General features: G+C 42.1%; 2 protein-coding genes across 5 annotated transcripts; one reads left to right on the forward strand and one right to left on the reverse strand.

The window, feature by feature from the left end:
* Positions 1-94: 94 nt before the first annotated feature.
* Positions 95-3844, reverse strand: srsf2b (serine and arginine rich splicing factor 2b). Of its 4 annotated transcripts, XR_013964886.1 has the most exons (5): positions 3563-3844; positions 2944-3364; positions 2008-2284; positions 1254-1509; positions 95-823 (listed from the first exon to the last, which is right to left on the reverse strand). XR_013964886.1 is itself a non-coding variant. In XM_080776053.1 (4 exons), the coding sequence occupies exons 2-3, from the start codon at positions 3354-3356 to the stop codon at positions 2023-2025; spliced, it is 627 nt and encodes a 208-aa protein (XP_080632179.1). In that variant the 5' UTR covers positions 3357-3364; positions 3563-3844; the 3' UTR covers positions 95-823; positions 2008-2022. The 4 variants fall into 4 exon arrangements, 3 of the variants coding, with proteins under 3 accessions (XP_080632179.1, XP_080632177.1, XP_080632178.1); XM_080776053.1 differs by lacking the exon at positions 1254-1509 and having other exon boundaries at positions 2992-3364; XM_080776051.1 differs by lacking the exon at positions 1254-1509.
* A 722-nt stretch (positions 3845-4566) lies between these two features.
* Positions 4567-17901, forward strand: mfsd11 (major facilitator superfamily domain containing 11). Its single transcript, XM_080775478.1, has 14 exons — positions 4567-4748; positions 5375-5538; positions 5980-6035; positions 6830-6937; positions 7093-7172; positions 7648-7744; positions 7851-7909; positions 8189-8348; positions 11279-11322; positions 11520-11585; positions 12031-12156; positions 12937-13111; positions 14111-14246; positions 15751-17901. The coding sequence occupies exons 2-14, from the start codon at positions 5443-5445 to the stop codon at positions 15910-15912; spliced, it is 1365 nt and encodes a 454-aa protein (XP_080631604.1). The 5' UTR covers positions 4567-4748; positions 5375-5442; the 3' UTR covers positions 15913-17901.
* The last annotated feature ends 5307 nt before the right edge of the window (positions 17902-23208 follow it).

Here is a 23208-nt window from a genome sequence, read left to right on the forward strand (position 1 = left end):
AGCATGGACATGACATCTTTGACAATAAATATTCTTAATCTCCATTACATATCTTTGTCACAATTGAAACGTCAGTAATAAAACATGAGACCAGTTTAAACAAATGCAAAAACTTTAATCGCATTCACAGTGGTCAAAAATACACCACAGGGGAAAGAAAAGTTACATAAAATAAGATGTACTGTTTGTGAGAATTAAAAAATATAGATCTTTAACCTCCAATTTGACAGAATGGAAAAAGTACCTCCTACAGAGGGTAGGAGCAGCCATACCCAAAGGTAGTCACAGGACCGTTCTGGAGAATACTGGAAACATCAGCACACTCAGCAGAGCAACACGCCACCTTAACAGCTAACCAGCAAAATTCAACTGCTACACAACTGCGCCTAATGCACAAAAACAATACAGGGAGGAAGATTAGAAGAATGAAATAAAAATAAGCTCACCAAGCAGCCAGTAAACAAGTGGCATGTTTAGTTAAATTTAAACAAAATGAATGGAAATATGTGATACAGCCTGGATAACCTGGTAAAATTTAGCAATGTCATGATCTTTTCAATGTGTCATACTCCAGAATTAAGATATTGGCTGTCAACAATTTTACAAAGTGCACAGAGAGGAGAGCTCAGAAGATATTATATGAACATTTGAAAAGGAAATTAATCACAGTATAATAATGAAAGCTGAGCCTTTGTTGGCTAAATAAACACCAGATAGACAGAGGCATTCCTAGGATGATACAATAACCTTTTACACTAGGTAATCATTGCTCGGATGGGGTCCTCTCTGTGCAGTCTGGGACCTGAAGTTCTGACGTCTTCACCTGCAAAATGTCCAAACAAAGCAATGGTTACAAGACGAAATATTTGTCAACGACAGAATTTTTTTCCCCCCCAATTTTTTTTTTAATTTCCCAAATTAAGTCTACAATGTGCCAAATTTTGTGACCCTCCAAGTCACTATTAAAAACAGCACCAAACAGTACACCTCAATGTTACATCATTTGGCCATAAAGGGGTACTTCGCTGGTATTGAACACAAATGCCATCTGTCTACTGTGAGATGGACATGGAAATCTGACATATCACTCCCCAGTGTGATCTGTGTGTTGAGAACCAGCCTATGTAAAATGTGTAAAAGGCATCATTTTTACATAGACTGGTGGTGATTTTCCAGCACACAGTGAGCTCTTGACACAATGGAGGGGAGCAATAAAAAAAATGTAATTTGCATGGCTTAAGACTTGGACAAACCTTGGTTTTTTGCACAACCACCATCATGCCCCTTGTCAGGGACTTAACCTGGAGGCCACTGTGGAGCAGACAGACGTACCTCACCACCAAACCCCACCATTCTGACTGCCTCGCCAACCTGCTCCATCATAGCAAACCCTCAACAGCAACAGGCGACCCCTGGGCAGCACACACCCCTTCTAACTGCTCATATTTCCTCAGTTCAGCTCAGTACTTCAAACTCCAAGCTCCACTTTTGCAAACAGGATTCCGCAAGCTTAGAAGGAGAAAATTCCAGATGTGGTTTACTATCACAACCGTTTGTCAAAAAGACTTAGCATGTACTGATTTGTTTCTCTTTTTTTACTTGCTTACACTTGGTATGAACATGTAAACAGTAAATCCAAAACTGTTTTTTTGCATATCAATTTGTAGGAATGGAAACAAAAACCACCTGCAATCCAAATCCAAACAGGGCAGGAAATTAACCGAGTTGCCAGTAGAATCAATAAATTTAGAAAATTAACAAATTATTGTCATGCAGAATGAAATCTGATCATGGCAGTTCATGAATTGCATGCTCAATTTGTTGGTAAAACAGCAGACAAACCAACGACACAAAATATGCACTGGAAATTTTGATGGAGTCAATTTCCCACCCTGATTGCAAGACAATGTAGCTAATGTTAGAAAGATAAGTTAATTAACAATTCACCAACGCATCTGATCATTACATTCATTAGTTGCAATATTGTCATTTCCCCCCCATACGCACCCTGTGGTTGATGTTCTATGGGGATCCGTCTCCATTCTCTCCAGGCGATTTGGGCGGCGGGCTTTTAGATCTCGACCTGGAGGCTCTGTTGGACGGAGGAGTGCGGCTCCTGGATCTGGAGCGTGACCTGGAGGCGGCGGGCTTCTTCCTCTGGGGAGAGCGGGACTTGGAACGGCTGTAGGAGCGAGACCTGGAGCGGCTGTATCGAGAGCGGCTGCGGGAACGGGAACGAGAGCGGCTCCTGCTGCGGGAGCGACTCCGTCTTCTACGTCTTGGGCTGTTCAGGGGGGAAAGATTTTTTTTTTTTAGATATAGGAAATAAAACCTTGCCGGTCATAGCTTTTTTTAAAAGAACTAATTAACATCATGGCATCTTGGTAAAAATACTAAATATAAAACTCAAACTTATAAACAAGTTCCTCCAGTGCTTAGTCCATTAAATTGAATATTGGTGAAAACCATAAAATTGAATATTGGTGAAAAATATAAAACTCAAACTCTTATAAACAAGTTCCACCAGTGCTTAGTCCATTACATTGAATATTGGTGAAAACCATTAAATTGAATATTGGTGAAAAATATAAAACTCAAATTATTATAAACAAGTTCCCCCAGTGCTTAGTCCATTAAATTGAATATTGGTGAAACCATTTCATACAAGACATCTACGTTCTGTAGAATTAAGAGGAAAAGCCTGTTAATCATCATGATTGCAATAATTGGTCAACTTTTGCAGAGACAAAGAACATGACCCCTATGGCTATACTATGTTTAGACATGACCTATAGCTCTAAATACCACTACATGGAGGGAAAAGAACGGCATGTTATATCCGAAAGAATATATGGTGATTTCAATTAAATAAAACATTTAAACATAAGACATGACAATTAAACCCTGCAAAACAATGAGAATGACCATACGGATCACGCTCACCTTCTGCTTCGGCGACCACCAGAACCCCCTCCTCCACCACCACCATACCTCCTCGGTGGTCCTCCGCGGCGGCCGCCGCCGCCGCCCCCACCGCCTCCTCCTCCTCCTCCTCCGTGGTGGGAGTCTGGCGGGCGGCCGTAGCGCGCCATTTGCACGCGGAGTTCGCGGCCGTCGAGCAGGGCGCCGTCCATGGCGTCCATCGCGTCCTCAGCATCGCGCTTGTCGTGGAAGCGCACGAAGGCAAAGCCGCGGCTCTCCTTGGTGTATCGGTCCCGCGGGATGTACACGTCCCCGACCCGGCCGTACTTCTCGAAGACCCGGCGCAGCGTCTCCGGCGACGTGCGGTAGGTCAGGTTGTCCACTTTGAGCGACGTCATGCCCTCCACGTCGGGAGGAGGCCTTCCGTAACTCATCTTGCCTGCTGGAGGGGGGGGGGAATAAAACGCAAAGAAAACACGACGAATTCGATTATTTCTATAATATATCCATCGAGTTGTCGATATATCCCACGTTATATTATCCAAAGATTGGCTGTATCGCCGTGATTACTGATTATAAGATATTCCGAAGGGGGTGATGCTAATGCCGTTAGCAATAGCATCTTAGCTCCAGTCCTTACCTCTTGTTGCTCCGTTTTCTCCTCGCTCGAGCGCGGCGGATCAAACACCACCACCACGCGCCCTGTTACGGATTAGGAGGGGGGAAATGGGCCGTGTGCGTGCAAAGTTCCGTGTTTTTCGCGTTCTCGCCGTCGTCGGTCGTTCCCAGTGAAAAATCTATCGAGTTGTTTCGTCGAAATGGAGCGAAAAGATGTGTTTTATTGTTTGGGTTTCTTTAAGGTTTTATACCGTCGACCAACCAGCCCTCCGCCATGCGCCGGAAGAGGAACAAGTATCGCTCACTGCTCATGACTCCTCCCACCCACCCCCAGTTTTTTTTACTCAAGTACTGTATATTATTAAAAGTATTTTGGAGGTACTTGTACTTCTACGTCCTTTTTACTCAACTACACATATTTGAATACGTTAGTAACATTTTGTAGATTCACAAAACATGCATTAACCACACAGCCTTGCTATGACTTTTTAAACAAATAAATGAAATACCAGTACTTTCACGTTGGTTCTGTTGTAAGTATATGATATCGATGCCAATGCTGGAATACAAAACATGAATAAAGGCCTTTCACTGGTAGTATTTTCGCTAGCCCTGGTCCAGTGCTTCTCTCTCTGGACCAGGGCTATATTTTTGCATGGTATTTTACTTTTATTAAAGTAAAAACTCCTTATACCGGACGTTTGTTGTCGTCACCCGCTTCGTTTCTCTTGCTTCGATCGTCATCGATTGGGATGGACCTAAGCGCCTCTGCTCTGCCTGTGAAAGGGCATCCGTATGATTTGTAAGTCTGCGAAAAGGGAGAAAGCGGAAGAAGAAGGTTTTAGGGACTTCGTCGTATGGCGGTGTCGCGCACCTCGAAAATAGCAGATCTGCAAGCTCACAGCGCGCCGCGTCTGCGACGCGCTGTGAGTTTGCAGATCTGCTATTTTCAGTTTGAGTGACGTAGCCCGTCAGCTGACATGTTTATTCACATGACTTTTTTACTGTCTCATTCCTGGAGCTGGAAATAACAAGACTACTTCATTTGTTGTCCTACTCTTAACAGAAAAGTGTTGTTTCTGCCCATGGATTATTATTATTATAAAATATTTATTATATCTTATTCAATACCGAAGAGGTCGCTATGAGCTGTCACAAACAATAGCAGCCGCAGCCCGCAGGGTTGAACTACATTTATAAGACAAAAGGTGAGTTTAATAACGCAAACAAACACTATTGCAATAATTAAATCACTTCTTGTAATCAAATCGTGTACATCTAAGGGATTCCACTGCATTGCTGATAACTTGTGGATTCATTATTTTAGTCCTCTACTTTAGTTACTTTGTGTCCTATTTGTGTCCATGCTATAGATTAATACATTCTATACATTTTTGTATGATTATTTTATCTGCTGCTGTTTGATTTGTCCTTTTTTTGCACAAGAGAATCAGGAACTCTGTCACACACACTTTGACATGATATTTGTTTTGACATTTATTTCTGTTTACTTATACTACTTTGGTATTATACTGCAGCCTATTCAAAAGGCAGCTGCTTTTGATAATTGTAGTTGTTAATGTGTTTGCTTCCTTTAATGTGTTCTCTGATGTTTGCCTATTTGTGTCTTATGTTTTGAGCTCTCTCTCTGTGTCATTGATGTAGTTTTCTCCTGACTGGAAAGCAACTTGTGTTGTTTTAGGCGTGCTATACAAATTAAGGTGACTTGGGCTTGCACTAAAGAAGCTCGCCTAGCTTGAGCAGAGCTAGTGATGTGACAAAAACATTGGAGTTGGTTATACATATTAACGTGTTTTTGTGTCTGTTTCTGCAGGAAGAGTTGACGCTGATTAAATTATTTTTGGAAGACACTTGACTTGCTGACACACTACATACGTCACCATGTCTCCCGAGGGGAAATCACTGTTGAACATCATCATCCTGGGATTTGGCTTTATGTTCATGTTCACTGCCTTTCAAACATGTGGCAACATAGAGGTAATTAACTGGATCTCATTGATTATACACGATTACATCCTGATCATATTGATTGCGCAGAACCACTTGATGTAGGCCTGATCGTATTGATCAGCACATCATCAATTAATCCTGATCATATTGATTACACGCAACCTCATCATGTATTCTTCATTGTGTCGATTACATGGGACCTCATATACCGTACGTACAGTAGAAGTTCTTAATTTAATCCTGATCATATTGTTTACACACAACTACCTTCAATCCTTATCATATTGATTAGAACCTCTTCTGATCATATTGATTACATAGAACCTCATCATTCAAACTGTAATGCCTAATTTTTTACATTGTTTTACGACGGTGTCAACCAACATGGTCAGTTATTTCCGGCACACAACTTCGGCGCACAATGAAGTATAAACCAGGCATAACTGTCCATTTACTTTGTCTTCCCAGCAAACGGTGTTGAAGAGCTTCAACAGCTCAGAGTTCCAAGGCAGTGGATATACAAGGTAGTTTATGACAAGAATGTTGAGCGTTTTACATTATTATAAACGTATATTGTATGCATATAGCAGATGGCCTTGTTGCTTATGAGATCAGTTCTGATCTGGTGACATATATTAGTTGCACGGATAGATTCCTCACCTGGTCGCACATCTAAGGAAGCTTAATCGAATGTAGAGGCAAATGACATTAGAAGGATAAATGAATCATAGCTAATCAGTTTAGGTAACAAAGCTTACTCTCAGCTCCCTGCATTCCAGTGAAATAAGGTAGCACATGAAATAAACTCATAGGTTTTTTGAGGCATAGAGTCATTTTCAGGACCCCAAAATGGGTTTTTTTTATAGCAAAAATTATACAAATTGATAAGCAATTTGAATCCTACATGATTGTGTTTGTGTTTAATAGCTTGTCTAATACCTTTGAGTTGTGCTTTCATGTGAAATGCACCCATTCTGCAAACTGTTAATACATCAATCAATCAATTGTTTCTAGTGTTGTTTTTTTAGCCATGGAGTATAAGAAAATAGTTAAAATGGGCTAGTAGTTATTAGTAGTCAGGCAACATTTGTGAGATTATGAGATAGCATTCCCATTATGGGGTGAATGTTCGGTCACAATTAGACGATCAAGATTGACTATTTCTGCCAAAGATATGTAGTGTAGAGGGAAACAGGAGGGACCCTAGTATAGACCCCTGAGGCGCTCTGGTCATCTCTAACAACAAAACGGATGTTGTACAAATGGACTCTTTCCATCAGCATCCAGCCTAACCGTCCTGTCCTGTCCATACTTGTAGCATGTCTATCATCTATGGCGTTTTCTCTGCATCCAATATGATCGCTCCATCAGTGGTCGCAGTCATAGGACCACAACTGTCCATGTTCTTTAGTGGACTTTTATACAGGTAAAAACACACACACACACACACACACACACACACACACACACACACACACACACACAAACGTTGCTTGTCTTTCAGTTTAATATACTAGATGTTCCAGTTTGCCCAGTCTCCTAATGGCTTCTGAATGTTGTCCCCCCCCACCCCCCCTGCAGTGGCTACATCGCCATGTTCATACATCCATATACATGGACCTTTTATACAGCCTCTGTACTCGTAGGGGTTGCAGCAGCAGGTAAATATCAAAGTGTTGCAATATCACGTTTGTGTTCGTTTGTCTCACATGTCAATTGAAATGGTAGAACAATTTGCATTATGCAATGTAAATTAAAAAAATAAACCCTAGTCCACAGGCTTGAGAAGTGGCAGGCATAAAATTACCTTAAAATTACTACTGTACACCGGCACCTTCTGTTTCAAAACAAACACAAAAATCTGCATAATAGTAGGACATACACATACAGAAAAGAAAGGAAAAATGATGTATGCACACATTGCACAGTATACCAGGAAAATAAAGAACTTAAACAAGAATATTAACAAAAGCCATATTCGTAATTTCTAGGAAAAATATTGTTTGGACCCAGCTCAGAGAGCCGCCCAGATGGAACATTTATAAGAGGCGCTTATACATCTCACAATGCACTGTCTGAATATATTATTGTTTAAGTGTTTTGAAATGTCCTCTGATCTGTGTGATCTACACATAGTGTTGTGGACGGCTCAGGGATATGTGCTGGCTGTCAACTCCAGTGATACGACCATCGGCAGGAACAGTGGTATATTTTGGTCCTTACTGCAGTTCAGGTGACTATGGTTTACTTGCCGTTATTGACTCTTCTAGCTGCATTTTGTGCCGTTTTGTGTAATACAGTACTCTTCTTCTGTTGAATATGTCCATGTCTCTCTACAGCTTATTCTTTGGAAACCTCTATATATACTTTGCATGGCGCCATCAAACTCACATAACAGGTATTTAGCTGTTGGTTAATCATAGATATTATATGGTTGGATGGAGAAGATTACTTTATTGTCAGTGTACTGTACGCCAGGCAATTGAAATGTATCTTTTTGCATATCTCATTGGATGGATGGATTGTAATTGTATTATGGTCATTGCACAATAATAAACGACACAATGGTAGATCATGAGGACTTTGTCATTGCTATTCATACCCTTAGGAAATTCCATTTTTAAGTTTCTGACTCGTGTGTGTGTGTGTGTGTGTGTGGTGTGCGTGCACGCGTCAGACAGCGAACGGCGGACTGTGTTCATCTCGCTCACGATCGTCAGCCTGGTCGGCTGCTTCCTATTCTTCCTCATCCGGAAGCCGGACCCTGACTCCACGTCCGTGGAAACGTCAGACCCAGACCTCCAGGTTGAGCTGTCGGAGAGTGCCTCGGCAGTGCAGTGAGTGAACCTCTGTCTTGTCTAATGGCTCCTTTGGACAATTCAGGCCAGTGGAGTGGACCCCCCCCCAGGGGTCCTTGAGGGGGTCCCCAGTAAAATGAGTTAGAATGACAACCCTTTTAACAACTTTTACCCTATTTGAAAATAGCTTGTAGATCTGCTATTTTCAAAAAGCATCTTGAAACAATGTGAGACATTTGTAAAAATAGATAATAAATGAATGAATGAATGAATTATAATAATAATCAGTTTAAGAGCACAAATCTTATATGGAGGTACCTGGCAGGCTGGCACAAAATATTTTCAGATGGGGGTTCACGGACAAATGCTGTATGTGGGTGTCCCCACTCCCCAGTCATGAACAAATGTGAGAACCCCTGATGAATGGTAAACCCAGAACCTTGAATAACCTGAAACTACCAGAACCGGTGAAGGTCAGGGATGTTCTTTTGTTTATGTTTCGATTATAACCAGTCAGAAACCAGGCCTGAAGGGGTAGGTACGACATTAAAAAAGTTTGGAGTTGTTGGTTCCCAAAAACTCAGGGTTAGTACCATCTCCAGAGCAGGGCCCAAATCCAGAAACAATCACAGAACGGCACAGTTATTTTTGTTCTTTGTATTCGGAAAGAGCCATTTATAAATGTCCTCTTATGCTGGGTTTCCAGACTTCCCACTGGCCCCACAAAGAGCACGGGCTGTAGTTTTAATTTAAAATTGCACTTTTATCTGCAACCAGCACCTTTTCGCTGTCTCACTTCACTTCCCATGTGGAAATGCAGTGTCAGAGCTACAGTTCAACCACAGCATAGATTGGTTTGAGAACTCTGCACGGTAACAGCGCTCCAACTCTACTCTATTGACCAGACCTATCTTTGGGCACCTAGTATCACCTCTGTTGAGGTACAATACAATACAAACCTATATCGTCACTGTCGGGTGGATGTCCAAAACTGTTACTTTTGTGAAAATGGAAAAAAGCTACAGACAGACTTAACCACTTTCACAAAAATGGCCGATCTACAAGCTCAACACATCGTGATTTTATCAGTCCACGTGTAGTTTCAATTATTTGTCCCAAGCCAAAAATAGCCGATCTACAAGCTCACAACACGTTGCGCTGACTTGTGAGCTTGTAGATTTGCAGTTATTTTTCAGTTGGACAAACTAACAATATAATGCATCTTCCATAAAACCCAAATTTTCTCGGATATTTCATAAAAGCTAAGGTTAAAGCCTGTAATTTCTTGAACTGATTTGATAAACACTTACAAGTGTAATGAAACACTTGTTTCCAATGCGTGTCCTGCTTGGTCCAACAGCAAGAACATTAGGATTAGGATAATAATTCTACATAGTGGTCATTGTTTAGGAAACGGAGCACTAGTGTGTGGGGTGACTACTTTCATGCTGTTTGACTTGAAATGTTTCAGTCATGAGGTTTTATTTTTGCTTTATTCCATGAGTCCATGACGGCAATTATATTTAGGACACAATAAAACCAGATATAAAACAGACACTTTTAACAGTCATAAACAAGGAAGCTACCAATGCAATTCCAAGGTTCCAGGTGAGCAGAAGTGATACCATAACTTAAGGTGATGTGAAAACACTGCCGGGGTTTCTGGTGAATAAGTATCCCCCCCCATTATTCAGTCTGGCTATCCTCATTGTATGCTACACACTTTGTGTATTGGCCACTCTTGTCTTGTCTATATGAGCGCTGTCTCTATTCTGTCTGTGCGGTCCCTGACCGTGTGAATGGCCCTTTCACACTGAACAACCCCAGGTGAAACCCATCAACTGCTGATTGGCATTGTAGGCTACAGGACAATTGAAGATAGCTACCGGCTTTGCATAGAGATCACTTGCATAATCTCCTTTGTGTATAAACTGAGAGAAGTAGTCGAAAATGAATGAGCCAAAGCAAGTGATTTTTTTCCAATGCAAATGTTTTAGTTTCATGTCGAGTTTCTGGTCTGGGGATATAAAGAACGTACAGTCTTGACATTTGACACCTACTGTCTCTCTAAATGTCTGTACATTTTTGGGTTTAAAATAATAGAAACAAGTTAATCTCTCAGTGTGGCGGACACAGCGATCTCCCCCATCTTTAAGCTATTATTTGACATGCACCATTGCAAAGTGACAATGTTTTTTTCCACAACAATGTTGCACTAGTACAGAGTGCTTCAGCTGTTCAAGTGCAACAACGAACATATCTTTATAACAAAGCACTACTGAAGTAGCTTCTCTCTTACGCTGTATTTGATGAAAACTGCAATGTTTCATGGAGTTCTTCTAACTATTGTAGAAGAGTAAAATATTGCATGGAAGCTCCCCAAAACTGTTAACAACCTTTAAACTAGCTGTTGAAAATGTGAAATTAATCGATATTGATGACCTATTTCTCAGTGTTTCTCAGTGTTTTTGTTGGACTGTATAGGTGAAATAGAGGCAGTTTCCTGACATAATTTGCGTTAGCATTGTTTATTACTCCTACGCAGAGGTTTGGACGTTGCTAAATGAAATAGTTCCTGGAAAAGAGCCAGGGGCAGAGGTCAAAATACAGGCATGTTTAACCTCATATGGTTCACAGGAAAGCATTTTTTTTTTAAAACAGAGGAGTCCTTTGCATATGTCCAGAGCACTTGTTACTAAGCACATTTATCAACGGTTTATTGACCCACAATGTTCAAATATATCAACCGTTGATGTGCTCGAATGGTGGGTCATCTGTATTATTAGCACAAGTAACCTAGTTGAAATAGCGTGGACCTCTCATATGGTTGTGGTAGCTCAAAATGTTTCTATAGTTTCTGTGTTATCTAAATAAATATCTTACAACAAGTCTTCTGCTAAGACCTGTTGTGCTTCTCACAGTGCTTCCCGAGTTCATAAAGAATAATCACTTCCTCCTCATCTTTTCAGAACACCCAGTGTAAGCCTGTGCACCAAGGCTACGAATGCTTTTGGTGAGTTCAACCCATATCTGACTGCTTCATTGAAACCTCTTTCTGTCACTTGTCAATTGATTTAATTGATGATGATGATAATACTAAATTATTAACACAAATAGTGAAACACGAAAAAATAATCTACAGCCTATATTTGAATGCTTCATTGAAACCTTTGTGACATTTTCTAATCAATAGTCTCTCTCTCTCATCAGTCCAAGCCTGTAGAGTGTTGGTCACCAAGGAGATGCTTCTGCTCAGCATCTCTATAGCGTACACAGGTTGGTCCACATGAACACAGCTCGTGCTACACTGTCAAATGTACTGTGTTAATTTATAACTCTGAGAGTGAACGAAATGTAACCAAATGCACCTGTTTATTGGCCTACCAGCTCACAGCGTGTCTTGACGTGTTGTGAGCTTTTAGATCTGACCTTTTTGGTTATTAGTTATTTTATAAGATTAAACTAGCGATAGTATTCATGTTCAGAAGCAGCTAGGTTAACGCCTCAACCTGTCACCAGTTGGCTGTATGAACAGCAAGGACATATAATTCTGCATATTGTGTTAATTGGACTCAGCAGTAGTGTGGAGGGACTCCTTTCACCGTTTCACTAATCACAGATTAGGATTTTGCCTGACTTTGCCCTAATTTTTGTGCTGTGTGGATTTGGAACCTTTGCTCTCTCTCTCTCTCTCTCTCTCTCTCTCTCTCTCACTGAGCAGGTCTGGAGCTGACATTCTTCAGCGGGGTGTACGGGACGTGCATCGGAGCCATGACGCAGTTTGGCCAAGACGCCAAGAGCCTGATCGGAGTCTCTGGCATTTTCATTGGCTTAGGGGAGATCCTGGGTGAGTGTTTTGATTGATTGATTTTATTTCGTGATAATAAAAAGAGCACGGAGTACTTCCTGGCCTACAAGTCAAAGCACCACAGAGGATGAAAACACAAGAAAGCCTTTCGGCTTATTTCCATTGCGGTAAAAAAAAAAAACACAATAAACAACAAGACATCACCACAATACATAACTATAAAGCCAGATATCAATACACTACACTACTACATAACATCATGGATGAGTCTTTATAACCATTAACCAGGGGTGGAAGAAGTGGTTCTTCTTCTTCTGCAAAGTAAAAGCACAGCACTTGAGCAAATGTACTATAGTGACGTTCCACCAATTGTTTACAACGTGTCACATGCAGAGCGGCAGGGCAGAGCTGTGACTGACACAAGGAAATGCTCCGAGTGTCATTTAGAGAGGGAATGTCACAAGACAAGCTCTCTGTTTGATGTTAGTTGTTGTTTTCTGTGGGGTTGAGTGCAGTGTTGAATTTGACTGCAACATCTTTATGTAGTTTTAGTCAGTCTTTAATACAATTCCATTTAGTTTTGGTCATATTTTAGTCACCTGAAAAGTTTTAGTTTTAGTCTAGTTTAATTGACTAAATACCATTCATCTTCTCCACTAGACCCTCCCTATTACATTTTAGTCTATTTTGTATTTGTTGATAATTGTCTGTACATATTTAGGTATAGTTTTTTATTTTGTTTTTGTCCATGAAACATTTTTCGGTTTAGTCGGTGAAATTAACACTGGGCTTGGGTGCTTGTCCCCGCCTGGCCACTAGGAGGGGGCGTGTTCGGGATGCTGAACAAGTGCAACCGGTTCGGCAGGAACCCCGTGGTGCTGCTGGGGCTCATCGTGCACTTCGTGGCCTTCTACCTCATCTTCCTGAACATCGCCAGCGACGCGCCCATCGCCCCCGAGGAGGGCACCTCTCTGCAGGCCTACATCACCCCCAGGTATGTAGGACCCCACACTGTGTGTGTGTGTGTGTGTGTGTGTGTGTGTGTGTGTGTGTGTGTGTGTGTGTGTGTGTACATTTTTGGACATACAGTATTAGGTTTCCACCCGACGGAGGCGATATCTCTCTTTTTCCATACACAAATAAACATGACATGACTCAGCCTTGATTAGCAGTCACTCACATCAGATGATATTATTCATTCAGCAGCACATGATTTATATTTATGATCACGGAATCCATGTTTATGAATAAGACAACTCTTAAAACCGTATCACTGCCACCTGGTGTACGCAAGAGCCAACGCTTGACTGCTGACCCGGATGTACTTGGTTTTAGTGTGATGCACGTCCGTTTGTGGCCATTTTGTGGTCCATTTGTGGTCTATTTTAGATGCGAAATATTTTGCGTAAAATGAGGCTATCCTTTGCTCTAGAAAATGCCAATGTTCCAATCGGGATCACCAGATGATCAGAAAAGACCTCCGAACATTGCGCATTTTGTCAAAACCATGGAGAGCTCTGTAGATTTAGAGTTATTCAGCTTTTTAGTCAGCCTGTATACAAGAAGTGAACGACAGTGCGCATGTGCGAAACCGGTCTAGGATCGCTGAAGAAGGAAAGGCCAAGCAAAAAAAAGAATACAGCGATTCCGTTTGATATCAATAATAAAGCTTATTTGATGGAGCGGTCCACCAGGAGCAGTTCACAGTTGGATTTTAATTGGCGGAAGCTCCGTCATGAGCAGTTTTTGTGTTGACGACAAAACCTTGTAGTTAACAACGGTTGCCTATAGAAATCCCTGAGTTACCGATTTGAGACAGATTTTGCCGGTTTGTACCCCCTGTTTTTGTTTTTGTGTCAACATTTTATAGTGAAATATTTATAAGAAAGAAAGCTTCATCTCTCTCTCAGCTAAGAGGTCCTTGGCCTAAAAAACGTTGAACAACCCTGTGTGTGTGTGTGTGTGTGTGTGTGTGTGCGTGTGCGTGCATCAGTGTGCCGGTGGCGTTGCTGTGCAGCTTCCTGTTGGGTCTGGGAGACAGCTGTTTCAACACACAGCTGCTCAGCATCATCGGCTTCGTGTGGCGCGAGGAGAGTGCTCCAGCCTTCGCCGTCTTCAAGTTCATTCAGGTACGCTTTCACTAGTCTGGCTTTGGCCAGACACATAACGTGGATTCACTGACGCTTCCTTCCAGGTATGAGTCTGGACTTCGGCCCATAGGCAGAGAGAGTATGCGGAAGCTGGAGAAATCAGAAAATGATCGGGGCCAATCAGTGACTGCGTTTCAACTGCTGTGCCGTACAACAGTGAAAAGCAGCCTCTGATTGGTCCTTGTGTATATGGTGATGTAACATACGTGCTGCGGTACTGTCAAAGTCAAAGTTTAAAGTCGTACGATTAGATTTGTCACACACGTTACCACAGTGAAATTGGTTCTCCGCATTTGACCCATCTCTTGGAGCGGTGAGCCACAGCCGTGCCGCGGTTGGGAATCATTTGACCCCTCAATCCAACCCATTGATGCTGAGTGCCAAACACTTTGGTATGACCCGGTCGGGGATCGAACCCCGCCCGACCTCCCAGTTTCAGGGCGGACACTCTTAACCACAAGGCCACTGTCTGGTACTCAATACAATGGCTGCCCTCGACGCAACAAGTTCAAAGGTTTCCACAGAAACAAGAACAGCTAGAAGTGCAGTTATTTCAGATATAAGGTCTTTTCAAACGGGCAGTGATTAACGCACATGTTGTCTCCTGGATCAACGACAGGTCTGCTCAAGAGGGGCGCGACAACGCAAGCATAAAAAAAAGCTAAACAGAATCCAGGTCTGGTGAGTCGTGGGCGTGTGACACGAAACGAGCACATGCGCGACAATTTCACGGGACCGCACCCACGTAAATACGCTTGCGTGGTTGCCCCTCGACTTCTCAGTCACTCCGTGCATACAGGGAAAAAAAAACGCAGGTCTCATTGAAAATGAACTATAGCCGCATTAAGTCACTGCCCGTTTGAAAGGACCTATAGACTGTGACATACTGTATATCCGACATAGCTCACTCACATAGAAAGTAGAAACTAAACAGACCTTGTTTTTTTGTGCGGTATCTTTCAAGCATTTGGAGCAGACTACTAGCGCACTGTGATTGGCTAAATGAGTCTGTCTGTCAAGGCAACTACTTGTACCCACTTGTCAAGCTGCCTAGAGGGGAATGAACTAAAGGTTATATGGGTCAATGCATTATGACAACACTATAAGTAAGGAGAATTAAACGTGATTTGTTGTGTGGGTTAATAATGAATATAGGCCTACATATTTAAGAGGTTATTTCTTTCGGTGACCAATATCTGTGTATGCGCGAGCGACTGTGTGCATGTGCTTGCGACATACAGTATGGCAGTGGACGAGGGGGAATCATTTCATTGATGGACCACAGCCGAGCCAAGCTTTTCCTGGCGACAGAGACCGTTCCTAGACGTTGGCTATCAGCGACCTCAAACTGAACTAATAGAAACATCAAAAAGTCGTCAAAGTCGTCTTCGGCAGGGGGAGCCATTGGGGGAAACGGGCGTAGAAGTCGTCTTTGGCTGTAAAGTAATGTAAATTGTAAATGGTGTTTTATGTTATCACACAGTCCATCATGGCGGCGCTGGCGTTCGGCTACAGCAACTACTTGCTGCTCCACTGGCAGCTGCTCATCCTGGTGCTGGTGGGCTTCCTGGGCTCGCTATCCTTCTTCATGGCTGAGTGGGTGGTGGAGGCCGGCCGGCGGAACTCGGACTACGACAGCATCTAACCAGCCATGTTGTGGCACTAGTGGGACCAGGAGGAGGGAGTGGCGGTGGCCAGTGATTCAAGCCTTTTCTTTTTTAATTTCGAGGATATTTGATGCCATTTTATTTGATCTCTGGGACCCCCCAGCGTTAATTTAACTCACTTGGAGATACAAGCCCCTACGATGGGGCAATTGGACCCCCTGTCTGGTGGTCACCAGACCTGACTTTTGATAGCATTGACTGGTGAGGAGGACAGCTCCACCCTGGGTGAAGACCTACATCTCTGTCTGGACCTGCCTTGACCCTAAGTCCACACACCTGGACCTGGACCTGCCTGGGTTCTCCAGTCCACTCAACGGCACGCTGAAACATCTCTGCTATTTGATTTGTTTCCCCCACAGCCTTCTTCTAGCTCCATAAATCACTAGGATCCATTTTTGTTTGTTTGTTTGTTTGTTTGTTGCCTTCTGAGTTCAATGAATGGACACCGTTTGGGGACACTGGGACAGTGATATTTATTGCCACGGCTATTGTAAATGAAACTTCGTGCCTCCTTTTGTTTTGTCACTGTAGACATTCAGATGGTATCATATTGAGGTCACTGCGTGACCTAAAAATTAAAATAGGCTATAATGCGATGATGCCAACAAAAATGTGCCGGTCTCAGCAAGAAACGCCGCTTTGTAGGGACACTACTTGTCAATGTGTTTCACATCAAATTTACATCCCTTTTCTCCTCCTTAAATTATAAGCACATATTGTAAATGTCTTTGTATGCTGCTTGGGCATTATTTTCATGCGATTAAGTCGCCCCAAAATATATGACTTTTAGCTGTTGTCTCTTTCATGAGTAGATCCAAGCGAAAATGATGCGGTGAAGAACCAACAACGTTCTTATTCAGAACGAGATAGATTCTTTAGTGAGGCTTCAACTATATAATAATATATATATATAATAAATATAATAATAATGTGATGCAAAATGGTTACAGACAGATTTTATCATTGATTTCATCACGTCCTGTGGCGTTTATCAAATGGTTGTCTGATGGGTTGCATCCAGCAACACGCCTTTTTCCGCGGAGAACATCGTATGGTTTGAATTATTTTCAATGTGAGTGCCATGTATCTACACTATGCTGGGAACGGCAGGAGCACGATGAGGTGCCAAGCGACCGTTCATGTCTGCCATTTTTATCAGCTGAGAAAAAAAGAAACAAAGACACGGCATCAAATTACATTAATAGTTTAAAGGGAAATCTATGGATCTGTGAACCCCAACTGATGAAGGACTATGCTGTAAATGTTTGTCTTTGTGTTTTCGTCAAAGTTTGTCAAACTCTATGCTTTGACTGTAATCTAGAAGATCCAATCCAGCTGGGAGCTCCTAGTTGGACGACGGTGCCTGCCGTTGGACCCCATGTGACCTCCTCATGTTGTAAAGAGGTCGATGTGACCTCCTCATGTTGTAAAGAGGTCGATGGCAGCATTTGGGTGTGCAGTGAATATACTAACTCGACACTGTTTGGATTGTGCATGTAGAACTGAACATCATTTTCTATCTAGTCCATATCCTGTTTTCTTCTCCCCACCTCCCAAACCCCTCACAGAGAAGCCTGGAGGGGAAACACGGTCGCATGGTACAGCTCTGAATGGTGTGTTTCACAGTCATTTGGTACCATTCAGACACAAAGCAAACACATTGGTATGAAGTGGACCTTCGCGAAGTTGTCTTTGTCGGATGTCGCACGACAAAGCATAAATCGGGGCCTGGACAAAGGATCTCACCATGCTGTATTTTAATTTTCTGTTATTTATGCAGTTGATGAATCACACACTGTGTAGCTAATCTATTGTGGGAAGACGGAGCATTGAGAATGGCTGGTTTGTTCATGGTTTACATTATAGCCTTTTAGATTGTGTTGCGACTGGGTCACATGCAATCTACAGTATCTCTAGGATATCAAGGGAATTACCAATGTACAATAAAGGTGATTTTTATACTTGAATGATCATGAATAGCATGCTTGCTTGTTTTTTATTGCGTGCAGCGTAGTAGTGTGTGTCTACTCTGTTAGTGAAATATCTTTCAATAATCAATAGGATTGTCATATTTTGATTGAATGTTTGGTACCTGTCACCCCAGAACTGACCAGCAGGTGGCACCATGAAGCTTGTTTTTGCCAGAAGATTTGTGGGGGTAAAAACAAAAAAAGCTAAATTAAGAAACAGCGTTTAACCCATTTAGACGTGAGAACGATTCTACAAAATGTCTTCTAAATCATGACAGTTTTCTGAAAAACCCTATGTTTCTATGTCAGTGGTTCTCAAACATTTTCATGTCAAGGAACCCCAAAAATTATATGTAATTGGCCACCGACCCCCATCTGAAAATATGTTGTTCCAGGGACCCCCGGCCCAGAAGCATAGATTTGAGTTAAAAACGTAATAAGAACGCTCACTTATTGGCAGACACTCCCTAAGCAGGCTTCACGCGCAGGCTTTGGTTTATCCCGCCCCCTCCCCCCCCCCCCCCCCCCCGCCCCCCCCCCCACACACACACACACACACACACACACACACACCTTCTCTAAACTGACGAGTGTTTGTTTGACTCAAACTCCTTCGTGTTTGTTATTGTTAGTAAAACAGTGAAATAAACAAGTTTAAACGTACCAACTTCCACCTCATGGAAGATGAGGAGAGTTGTCAGTGTTGTCAGGGAGTGGAAACTGCCCAGAGACATGACGGTGACAGCAGGAGGAGAAGTTTAATTATTGTCCTTGGAAAAAAAGGGAGTCCATCGATTCCCCAAGAGACCAGGTGCGTTAGCTTACCTAGCTACTACCTACAGTTAATTAGCTGCTTTAGCATTCATGGTTAATAGAGGTGAATTGTTTGTTTGTGTGTAATGTCATGTCACTAATTATATTTACAAAAAGTAAAATGAAAGAACTAGTCAGGATATAAAGCATTGTTTGTGTGCTGTGCCTGTGAAGTGAATACTATTGTGTTTGTTTGCTGTTAAGCAGAAATATCATCCCCCATTTAGGCCTGAAATTTAAAAAATATATTTTTATCAGTGGTTCTCAATATTTCATGTCAAGTACCCCAAAAATGATATGTAATATGCCACGACCCCCATTGAAAATATGTTGTTCCAGGGACCCCCCAGAAGCAAAGATTTGAACTGAAACTCTGAAAGAATATATATTCAAAGATTTGAGGCAAATTTTCACTATTTTTTTCAAAAATAGCAGACCTACAAGTTTATAGCGCGCTATGAGCTTGTAGATCTGCTATTTTAAAGTATAACGCCCCAAAATGGCTTAATGCCCTATACTTCTTCATACAAGACTGTCACACTAAAGTATGAGAATAGGCATTTCTACAAGCTATATGTGCCAATGTTTCTTTTTAAATACTAAAATAACAATAACTGAACAAGTAGATTCAACTATAATTATTATTATCAAGTCAATGTCAAACAATTTACAGTAATAAAACCATACAATGTAAAAAAAAGAATACTGTACTATAGTATATTCATGAAAAAAATAGCATGTTTTTGTTGATGTAAAGTGTGTTTTTTAAGGTGCTATATAAATTCAAGTTATTATTATTTATGATTTATGAACCCCTAATGGCTCCTGATGTGCAGGTTGGTGCCTTGCATGGTTTCCGCCGCCATCTGTGTATGAATGTATGTGTAAATGGGTGAATGTAATGCACAATCTATGTAAGGCGCCTTGGATAAAGGCGCTATATAAATGCACCATTTACCATTCATGATGTCCGCTCTCCTATATAGCTGTGAATGCTGGACCCTGAAGCCTGCTCTACCGTCCCTGGCCCCACTGTGCTACACCAGAATGCTACGTGCAGTGCTAAACATCAACCAGGATGAACACGTTACCAACATGCATCTGTATGGAGTGATACCGAGGGTGGGTGAGAGAAGATGGCCTCCAGGAGGAGGAGAATGAGGCTGGTCGGTGCCATTGACACTGGGATTAAATGGTAAACGGTGCCATTTATATAGCGCCTTTATCCAAGGCGCTTTACATATGCACTACATTCACACACACACACACACACACACACACACACACACATACACACACATTCATACACTGATTGCGGCGGAAGCCATGCAAGGTACCAACCTGCACATCTGGAGCAATTTGGCCCAAGGACCTGCTCTACCTCCTGAGCCACAGTCGCCACAGTCGGGATGTATGGAGGATGGAGAGGACTGGAGACCCCGCTGGAGGGCTCATCTGAGGACCAACTAAAAGAGGACTGCTGGTGGGTTCCAAACTTTGACCCTGCTGGCCGCCATCCCTTCTTCTACAACTGAAGTAGAAGACAGCTCAAGGTACGAACCCTTTTCCCCATCTTTGCTGCTGCTGCTGCTGCTTGTGTTGTAAGCAAATTAAGCTGTGTGTACACTTCAAGCTGTTGCTGTGATTTTAGGACGCAATGATTGGGTGGCAATTAATGAAACATGTTCAGTCAGTGACTGTTTGTGTCTCTGGGATTGGATGCTGCAGTCTGTGTTGTGTTGTGTTTCTGCTCTGGGATTGGACGCTGCAGTCTGTGTTGTGTCTGCTCTGGGATTGGGTGGATGCTGCAGTCTGTGTTGTGTCTGCTCTGGGATTGGGTGGATGCTGCAGTCTGTGTTGTGTCTGCTCTGGGATTGGGTGGATGCTGCAGTCTGTGTTGTGTCTGCTCTGGGATTGGGTGGATGCTGCAGTCTGTGTTGTGTTGTGTTTGCCACTGAACAAACTGAGTTGTTGTAACAGAGAATAGTATTATCATGTGGATCTTGGCCACTTCAATTAGCCTTTTAAGTTCAAGCTAGAGGTTTTGGGCTTCATTTCAAAATGAAGACTGATGTTCATCTACACTACAGTTAGTAGATAGTTAGTTAGTGTTACTAAGTGTGCGGCTGCTGTGTTGTGGGTGTGTTGAAGATTGTGTGTTGTGACGGCTATTGTTTAATGACTGGCTTGACTGCAAAACTTATCTCTATGTACTGGTCAATTCCTCATGGCCCGCCATGGCCATAATTATTTCTTTCTTTTCTTGCTCTCTCTCTGGTTGGTTCATATGACGCTGGCTTGTGTCACTGTCAACACCTCTGTCAATGTAGGCCTTTTCTTAAGTCCTGCCAAGCATGTAGCCTCATCCTTCTCTCTCTCTCTCTCTCTCTCTCTCTGTGAGAGAGGGACACTTCCTTTGTCTTGTATGTGTAGGACAGGGGTGCCCACACTTTTTTGACTTGAGAGCTACTTTCAAAATGCCCAGCTAAAAGAGATCTACCCACCAAAAAGAATGTTATCTCATTGCTGAAAATAATGTTGAAAAAAGTACCTTTGGAATAGTGGCGCTGATGTTACATGTAAAGTGAAAATGTAATTGGTTGTTTTTTTGGTATAACTTTGCTACCGACGTTTGTGTGCAACATTTGAGCTGACAGGCCATTTTTATGTCAATCAATCAAGTCACCTTAATTCAAGTGATAGATTATATACATTTAGGGGCATCCCATGTGATCCACCTGCACAGCCTTTGTGATCTACTGGTAGATCACAATCTACCTTATGGGCACCCCTGGTGTAGGACATAGTGATGCGTGAGTTCATACATGTCCAAGCACCCAATTATGTGTGACAATTAATCATAAATTATATTTGTAATCGTTACAGCCCTACCATTTGGTGTAAGAGCGTGTGTCCTTATTATGGAGAGAAAGTGTGGGTACCTGAGGAATATATCCTACAATATTATTGTTCATGGCACTCATATTACATTGAGTTTGGCAGTACAGTAGTAAGGAATTGCAATACACACACAGAGTGTTGGTATCAGTTTTTCTGTCTTGAGTCCAGGGTTCTCTGTCTTTTCAGTTCAGTTACTATTTGTATGAAGACCACCTCTCCAGAGATGGCCCTCCTGATCACTCCTGGTGTTCCAGATCTTATTGACCACAGTGCAAACCACAGCCCAATAAAAGTCTTGTTCCATAGACATGTTTTTCATCAAAGACTCCATACAATACTGCATTATAAGTATAACATTAATGTTAATGTTAAAAACCGATCTGTGGTATTTTCTCCCATACATCTCTAGACCTCTGACAGTCCACTAGCAGGTTCTCTATGGTTTCATCTGGGTTACAGTTTGCATCCGGGCATTTAACAGTTTTTACAGTTTTTACAAAACAACTCCAAAACAACTCCATTTGACCACCTCCCTTAATGACATCCCTCTTTTTTATGGATATACTTTTACTACCAATGTTCTTTAAACATACCTGTTTTTGTTTTTCATCAAGATTTCTTTTTTTTCTAACTTGTATATAAGCTCATAGCTTGTAGAACTTGTAGGTCTGCTATTTTTGAAAAATCGTAAAAATACGGCACAAATCTTTGAATAGGTATATCTTTCAGAAAGTTTTTTTTATTTCGACGTCAGGCCTGAATGGGTTAAACACTAAAGATTTATTTTCTTCTTCAAAAATAGCCATAATATATATTTTAATATAGCCAATTAGCCACATTATAGCTAGCTCTGATCCATAGCTCTAGTGCGTTGCATTTTAGAGCTATGGATCAGAGCTACATTATAGCCTACTTGTGCGTATCCGTGCCAACTGGGGCCTGTTATCTCATCGTCCACCTATCGTCACTGCTCTCAACTTCAGCCACCACCAAGGAGTAGAGTAGAAATCCCATCCAGATGGTTCGTCGTGTGGGGGAACAATTTTAAGGGCACTAGATCAGATTGTTCTTGGTATGAAAACGGAATGAAGTCACTGATTTCAATAGGTCACCTACCCTACTACACTGGGGCCCTTTATTTTGCCTTCACGTCATGCTTGACTGATCAGCTAAATAATATGCTCAGTGGTGGAAAAAGTAGCCTACTCAATTGTTTTACTTATAGTAAGTGAAAGTATCAATACAACTTGAGGAAAGCTACGTAAAGTACCAAAAGTAAAAGTACTCATGCAGAATGTCCCATTTCAAGTTATAAAATGTGAAAAGAGAAGACGTTTGCACACCGGTCTTGAGCGCCGCCTCCAATTAAGCTTTTATGTAACAACGTTTTGACCCCTTCGGTCGGGTCTTCGTCAGGAATGAAATATACAAAAGTAGGCGTGTGTTACCAGCTCAGTGGCCTTGTGGTTAGAGTGTCCACCCTGAGAATGGGAGGTCGAGGTTCGATCTCCGGCAGGGTCATACCAAAGACTGATAAAAAATGGGACCCAATACCTCCCTGCTTGGCACTCAGCATCAAGGGTTGGGTTG

This window comes from Protomyctophum bolini, assembly GCF_963924005.1.
Source record: "Protomyctophum bolini genome assembly, chromosome: 11".
NCBI classification, from domain to species: domain Eukaryota; kingdom Metazoa; phylum Chordata; class Actinopteri; order Myctophiformes; family Myctophidae; genus Protomyctophum; species Protomyctophum bolini.